Source organism: Capricornis sumatraensis, chromosome 20, assembly GCF_032405125.1.
Source record: "Capricornis sumatraensis isolate serow.1 chromosome 20, serow.2, whole genome shotgun sequence".
In the NCBI taxonomy this organism is placed as follows: Eukaryota; Metazoa; Chordata; class Mammalia; order Artiodactyla; family Bovidae; genus Capricornis; species Capricornis sumatraensis.
The window spans coordinates 44,810,205-44,818,271 of NC_091088.1; the positions used below are offsets into that span (position 1 = coordinate 44,810,205).

General features: G+C 50.0%; 1 protein-coding gene across 1 annotated transcript; it reads right to left on the minus strand.

The window, feature by feature from the left end:
- On the minus strand, positions 1-5,375 carry ATXN1L (ataxin 1 like). Its single transcript, XM_068993410.1, has 3 exons — positions 5,283-5,375; positions 3,379-3,446; positions 1-2,184 (listed from the first exon to the last, which is right to left on the minus strand). Exon 3 carries the CDS (start codon positions 2,065-2,067, stop codon positions 1-3), a length of 2,067 nt encoding a protein of 688 aa, XP_068849511.1. The 5' UTR covers positions 2,068-2,184; positions 3,379-3,446; positions 5,283-5,375.
- Positions 5,376-8,067: the final 2,692 nt, after the last annotated feature.

Below are 8,067 nucleotides of genomic sequence, written 5' to 3' on the forward strand. Positions count from 1 at the left end.
TCATTTCCCCGCATTAGAGCGCCCTTCGATGGACAGCTTCACCTCCTGCGGAATGAAAGAGGGACGGAGCAGTGCAGCCCGCGCCTCCTCCCCTTGCGTGCTGTATCTTTGGAAGCTCGGAGCCAACCAGCAGGCCTGAGCACCAGGCTCTGGCTGCGAGGGCTCTACCGACCGGGAGCCCTCGCCTGACGGCTGGCTTTTCCCATCACTGTCACATTGCTCTCGGGGTCCCAGGACTGTCCTCTCAGGTCTTTCTCGGGGAGGACCCAGCTGGCCTGTGGGAGCACAGCTGGACTGAGAGACTGAGTTACTGTTCAAGCTTTGTAAACTGATAGAGATGCAGACATCTCCCACCTGGAGCCGATGGCAGGGCAGAGAGAAGAGTTGTGCAGTCCGCCCGGGGCTGCAGGAGGACCAGCCCTGGCCATAGACGAAGAAGGGGTGCTCAGGGGGCACCTCGATGCTCACTTTGCTCTGCTGCTCACCCACCACGAAGTGCAGCATGACAAATCCAGGCCACTGGCTCTCCTGAATGTCCACAACTGTGCTTGAGTCAATCTTCAGCCCCCCGCTCACTTCGGCACTGCGCACAAAATCCTGTGTCTGGAGGTCCTCCACCCGCTTCAGCTCCCCGGTAGCCAGCTGGATGATGGCGCCCTTCATGAAATGGGAGGGCAAATGGGAAGAGGTCACGGGGGGTGGCGTCGACTCCTTGTCTGGGAAGGGGGCTCTGGCCTGTATGTCCAAACTTGATGCCACCAGGATCTCCGAACCCACAGGCAGCAGGCCTGGGTCAGTTCCAGCGGGCACCAGGTTGCCATTGGCTACAACCACTGCTTTGGGGAAAGGTCTATGCTTCAGGGGTTCCTGGTGGGAGTGAGGGGAGACCCCTCGGGCCTGGTTTCTCTCGGCCGTCTCGGTGGCGTTCCTGGCTGGCCCTCGCCCCCCGCCCTGGTGGTCGGGGTTATGGTGGGACAGGTTGAGGGGACTGGGCTCATCCTTCCTCTGAGCTGCCACCGCCCGGTAGTCCTGAGACGCTAAAGCACCCACCACCCGCTGGACCTCAAGGTCCGTGTCTGGGGTCCCTCGGTGTGCTGGCACTGCCACCTCCACCCGTGCAGACTGAGAACCTGAAAACAACTGTCCATCCACCACGCATTCGGCCACTGGCGCCAGCCCCTGGCCCTCGCCCTTGCTGCCAGGGGAGTCAAGGGCTTCGCTTTCCCGTCTCACTAAATTCCGATCTCGCAATCTCTGTCCATTGGCAGCGGCTGCTTCCAGAGCAGGCTGGCCCTCCTGAGGAGTAAGAACTGGGCTGGCACCTGCAGGGGCAGTTTCATGCAAGGTGTACCCAGCAGGGAGCCTGGACATTTGATAATAAATGGGCATCCGGCCTGGAGCGAGGTCCAGTGGCTGAGTACTCGAGTGATGTGGCAACTGCCCAGGCGGGGAGCTGGCAGACGGGGCTTTGCTGAACGAGTGGGCTGGGGATGAAGCCTGCGGGGGAGGAGTGGCTCCTTCTGCCAGGAGTGAGGCATATGGCACAAAGTGTGGAAGGTGAGAGGTGGCAAGGTTGGCAGAAGGAGAAAGGAGGGGACTCGGGAGGAAATTAGGTGGCACGGCATAAGGAAGGCTGTACGGAGACCCGATGAACTGCAGAGAGGTGGACGGGAGCTGAGCATAGTGGATTGGGGGATAGTGGATTCCTGGATGTTGAATCAGAGAAGACGCTACATTAAATGTGGGGGGCAAGGGGCTCATGTTCACCACAGACGGGAGGCCAGTTGGGGAGAAGGTGGCAGGTGGCACAGCCACCTTATACAGCATGCCATACTGGTCCACCGTCAGACCAGTGATGGCCTCAGCTCCATCACCCCCCAGGCTGACTCTGGCTCCTGCCTGGCTCTGCCCGGCCACCACAACCCCTCGGGACCATTCAGAAGCATCACTGGAGGGTGTGTGGTTAGTTGAGCAGCTGGTGGTTCTCCCCATATCCTCGCTGGTCACGGGGAGGTCTCGTTTCTTTGGTGGAAGGCATTCCTGACTCCGCTCATGAACAGGTTTCATATTGCTTTGTGGTGTTCCTGGAGCCTGGAAGGGGTCGGCTTGCTCCTTGGGGCATCAGAAGGGGCTTCTTTGTGGCTCCCCTGCACCCCTCTGTGCTGTTGGCTGGGGCGCCCACATCTGCTAGGGAACAAATCAGAGGCAAAGAACAGTAACCCAGGGGTAAACCAAGTCAAATGGAAGAGCAGGAACTGCATCCATGGAGGAAGATGGAACCAAGGGGACTGCTGGGAAAAAAAGAGGAATGAGAAAGAGGCAGACAAGGATGCTACCCCCCTCACTCATCCAGCCAAGGACATGAAAGAAACAATCACAAAAACCACACAGCTACAAGATCAAGCATTCAAAAATGTGGAACGTAACCTGTTGGTCCATGACCCCAGGGAAACCAACAGCGTCATGATTAGCTGTGTCTCTGATGCGAACTCTGACTATTTTGAGTCTTTTCCCCTAAGGGGGATTTGAACACACGGTCTTTGCTGCTGGGTCCTTAAGTTTCTCCTTTTGTCACCAAACACTACTGTGCTATCTTCTTTCCTGAACGTATGAGCTCATCCTTGCTTCCTTTCCCCAGCCTAATTGGGGTTATGATCTCACCTACCCTCCTCCTCCCTCCCAGGCCTTACCTCCTTTGCCTCATATCACCACTACCCCAAGGACCCAGGTGTCAATAGGTCCTGAGGTCTGCTTGTTTTTTTAAAAAAATGCTGTTCCTTAAGCATGTTACGAAAATAAGTATCTTCTTTGCCCCATAAAATACTACATTTAAACTTGGGCCCTATGAGGAAAGTGACTGTACTAGTATTTTCTAGAATTTATTAATTTCTCCTTTTCTTCAAAGAGCAACAAAACTCTTCTGACCTCACACAGACTTTGTGTTCCCTAGTCTGGTGAAACTTCTTTTCCTCCAATGGACCACCTTCAATTTGCCTTCCTCACTCATTCCCTTTCTTTCTTCCTTTGCCAATGGCTCCTTTCTTTGGTAGGGAGGTTCCAGGCACCACTTCTTAAGATTCTGGTTCCATTCCCCAAAACACGCCTCTTTATCGCTATCTTAGGTCTATGCGATTCATAAGAAAGTTCTCTCTCCCCTTTCCCTATCACCTTTCATACACGCTTTTGTCCACTGTCACAACTTATCATTTTGGTCTGAATACTTGGACACGTATGAAATTTGTCACCTATTTCTTCCAATCAGGCTTCAGTTCTTTGGCTCTGAAAAAATATTTCTATGATTATTACACTCTGTTCTGTTTTTCCACTGTTGATTCCAGATGTTTTTCTGCAACAAGGTATCCAAAGCACCTCTATTACCTGAGCTTCCAGTGGTGCTTCTGAGAAGTTGTAATAAGAAGCAGTGTCCTCCCCACTGGCTTGGGAGCCTAGAAGACAGAAGCAGGAATCGAGTAAGCGGGAGCCTAGCCTCTGACGATCCCCAGGATCATGAAGAAAGCGAATTCTAAAGCCACAAGGACATTAAAGTCCAGGAGTTCCTGCCTCAGCCTCTCCTCTAGGGGTAACAACACATTAAATTCTAATTTGTAGGACGACGTTTCTGGGAAAAAAAATTTCCAAGTGTCAAACTTTACTGTTTTCCTTAACATCGTCTTCTTCATTCTCTACCTGTACCTATTCCACCAAAGGTTACATTTATTTCCAATCCCAGTTTCAGGTAAATGCACAAAGTGGAAGACTCAGCACTGTCCCCATGTGAACAAAGGGAAGCAGGAAAAAAATCAGTCTCACGGATTTCACTTTTATTCTGGGCTAATGAAAACATAGATGTGGAAGTTATTTAAATGAGAAAAGAGGCACTGGAGGAAAAAGAACAATTATTTATGTTTCTGGGGCAGAAAATGAGGTCAAGAGGGAGTCACTCAAAGGGAAGCCTTATTAACAAATTTCCAGGGTAAAAAAAAAACAGGCTCCTGTGTGTGTGTGTGTGTAAATTTCTAAGTGACAACTTTGTAGCAAGTGCTGAATCAGGTGTGACAGAAACTGAAAGTATTGCCTTCATCCTCAGGTACGGCAACAATGGGAAACAAAACTGCTAAACTGTTAACATCTGAATCTACACCTGTCAGAAACATTATGCACTGAAGACCAGAGCCTTAATCTCTGAAAACAAAGAAAGTAATATTGACCAGTACTTGTAGAAATTGTTGATACTACCCATTGTGCTTTCCAAGTCCTAGAGAATACTGCAAGCCTCAAACCAAAATGAAGGTATTTCTCCCTTAAGGTCGGCAAGGTGCAGATATATCAAAAAAAAAAAAAGAAAAAGAAAGGAAGAAGACAGGAAAACAAGATGGAAAGACAAATTCTTCGTTCCATAAACACAAAGATACACAGAGGGCACAAGTCTTGCATTCCTTCTTTGCCAGCAGTTCCAGTAACTGAAAAGCTGTTAGCTCTCTCTGTCATTTCCAACAGAAAATGGGGTCACATCTTCAATTCTAGAATGATACTTGCCTCTCATGTCTAAAACATTAAAGAAAACCTGCCTCTAGGTCACAGAGGGGTTAGCCAAACAGAGGCTAATAAAAGGACTGAAAGAGGCAAAAGGTCTGCGGGAGTAACAAAGAGCCAAGACTATGCACCAGGTTCCCACAACGCAAAACACATTTTGGAATCTGAAACGTTAGCCTCTTAAGAGGCTCAATGAGGATTTCACAGGGCAAGACGCAGCCTGTGGCCCTAACGGAGCTAACGGGAAAGGAGGACCATTCCGGAGAGCTGCTGGAGCTGCCAGCACAGCCCAGAATCAAGAGGTTGAATCCAGCCCCAGACTCGAATTCGCTGAGGGCTAGGAGCTTAGAACAGACAGGGGCTAAGGCTTCCCTTGATCGCCCAATCACTGCCCCAAAAGGGGTAAGGCCCGAAATTGGGAATTCTGCGTTTAGAGAGTGGCGGGTCGACCTTTCAAGCAGAGGAGTAAGGGCGAGGCCCCGCAGGCGCTGCTTCCTTGTTTGGGGGCCCCTTCCCGCCCCGAGGACTCGGACAGCCCGGGCCGCCAGGACACAGCCGCGGGGGCGCAGGAACCTGAGGCAGCTCTCTGGGCCAGGCCGGTGAGAAGCGATCCGGGGTCTAGGCGAGGCCTCTTTCGCTCCCTAGGTCCGCGGGGCAACGGACTCTGGGGGGCCACTTCCTTCAGAGGACCAACCCCAGGCCTGCTTGGCCCCAGTGAGGTCGGCGGCCTCAATCCAGGCGACACTCACCGGCCCATCTCACGGCGCTCCCCGGGCTCCTCCCGCTGGTCCCGGAGCCGCCGCCACAGCGGCCGCCGCCATCCCCGGCCCCGGAGCCGCCCCACACCCAGCGCCCCCCCAGCCGGGCGCCCGGAGATGGCGTCAAGCGCGCCCCGCCCCCGGCGCGGAGAGATGACGTCAGGGCCCCTAGTCGGAGTGAGACGCCCAGGAGTACCCCGGAGGGGAGGGGGCTGGCTCCCCGCCTGTCACTCCCAGCGCCCCCTCTGGTGGGAAAAGGAACTCCTCTCCCTGGGGCCAGGTCACGTGAATAGGACTGGGCCCGGCCTCCACACCCTGACCCCACAAGGACCCAGCAATCGCTTACTCCAGTCAATTCTGGGAGTTCCCACAGAAGCGTGGCTATCTGTGACCCGCGTCTCCTGGATCTCAGGAACTGACTTTGTGAAACTATCTCTTGGGAACCTCGGGGAACACTGAGGCGACCCAGGTCCGGGAGAGTATTGAGATTCCCCCTAGAGAGCCAGGATGGAGAGGGGGAGCTCTTTAAGAGTTGAGAAATGCCTCTGAGGGGGGACGAGAAATGGACCGGAACCAGGATCTAGGGGAAAGTGAAATTAGACTTTCAAGTCTGTGAAGAATGAGAGGATGGGGGTTAGTACAGTGGGAAGCAGCTTAGCGGGAAGAGGGCTTGACTACTAGATGAACTGTTTGGTCACCAATCATTGCCAATTAACTTGTCGACTTGATAGTAATATGAACATCTGATTAACTTAAGTGAAAAAAAGGGAATTCCTTGGTGGCTCGATAGTTAGGATTCGTGGCTTTCACTGAGCAGGAAACTAAGATTCCGCATGCTGCAAAGCCCTGCAGCGTGGCCAAAATAGGAAAAAAAAAAAAAGGACACCAATTGATTTATGCTTTGATTACAACTATGTAAAAAAGTAGTTCTGCATACAGACAAAAGTTGAACAGAGGAAAAAAAAATAACTGTTGGAGAGACTGGATTCTGAGTAGATTTTGTTCCTTTTTAGTTTCTGCGAACTTTGTTCAGTAAATAATCACTGATTTTTGTTCGATTTTGAAAGTACTACTGGCTGGGCTCTTGCTATTAAGCCTTTGGAAAATCGTTTTACTATTTTAGACTTCAGTTTCCTTTTCTGTGAAACGAAGAGCTTGAACTGGGTGAAGCTGCTGCTACTAAGCCGCTTCTGTTGTGTCTGACTCTGTGCGACCCCATAGACGGCAGCCCACCAGGCTCCCCAGTTCCTGGGATCTCCAGGCAAGAACACTGGAATGGGTTGCCATTCCCTTCTCCAATGCATGAAAGTGAAAAGTGAAAGTGAAGTCGCTCAGTCGTGTCCAACTCTTAGCGACCCCATGGACTGCAGCCTACCAGGCTCCTGCATCCATGGGATTTACCAGGCAAGAGTACTGGAGTGGGGTGCCATTGCCTTCTCCTGAACTGGGTAAAGGGGCCGGAGTAAAACATAGATAGGAGAGATCGGGAAACATTTTAAGTGAAAAATAAGCGAAGATATACATTGTGAGATCATGTATTTATTTTAAACATATTATAATGTTACAGTTGCATATGTTTATGTATTTGTACAAAAGAGGAGTGGAAGGATATGTACCAACTTTTAACATTGGCTATCTCAGGAGAGGAAAGTGGAACTGGGTGGTAGCCAAGAGGAACAAAAGAGACTTTTTGTTATTGTTTGGATTTTTTAAATGAGAAATATTAAATGAGCAAGTTAAAATACAAATAAGGTATATGACCTCTAACATTCTTTCTAGGAAACACTTAGGCCTCAAATTTGATATTTTCTCACCTGGGTGGGTCCAAAGAATTATCAAAATTATTGAACACTACACACACACACACACACATGCACATGCGCACATGCACACACACACACACACCCCTACACCCAAGTGGGTAAAACATAGTGACACTACTGATTCGTAGCCATCTAAATCAGCAGAGAACTTTGCTTTGTGAATATTAATATTATACATAACAATTATTTTCTCAGTTTGGCCAAGAAGGAAGTCCTGTGGTTACTCAGGGACCCTGTTTTAGTGCTAACTGGCAGAACGGTTTCTGGTTCATTTCTTTACTCACAAAACTGGCATCAAAACTGCCAAGATAAAGACCTTTGGACCATCAAAGTGTATTCAACGATAGCGTTTCTCCCAGATCAAGATATGCAATCAGAGACCTGGTTTTCAGGCAAAATTGATGTAAGCAAAATGGTTTTTGGCTGCCAGACATTAACATAATGACATGGTTCAAAGATATGTGTCTATTTTTGTTAAAGGATGTTCTGAATGGTGAAACGCTAGTGATTTCCTGGTTTGATGCTGCAGTCCCAAAAGGGTAGGTCATATCTGCTGTATCTTCTAGAACTCTTTACTCCAAGCAAGCCTCATTTCTTTGGTTGTACATATTGATGGTTGTTGTTTAGTTGGTAAGTCGTATCTGGCTCTTTTGTGACCCTATATACTGTAGCTTGCCATGCACCTCTGCCCATAAGATTTCCCAGGTAGCGTACTGGAGTGGGTAGCCATTTCCTTTTCTAGCAGATCTTCCCTACTCAGAGATCCAACTCTCATCTCCTGCATTGGCAGGTGGATTCTTTACCACTGAGCCACCAGGGAAGGCCCACAGGCAGGGTGAGCTCAGACAACTATCCCAACTATTTGTGATGCTAAGGAATCAATCAGAGATAACTTTGGGATAAAAACTTGGGAAACCATGTTTGTCACAACAAGAGAGGCGCTCTTTTTCATA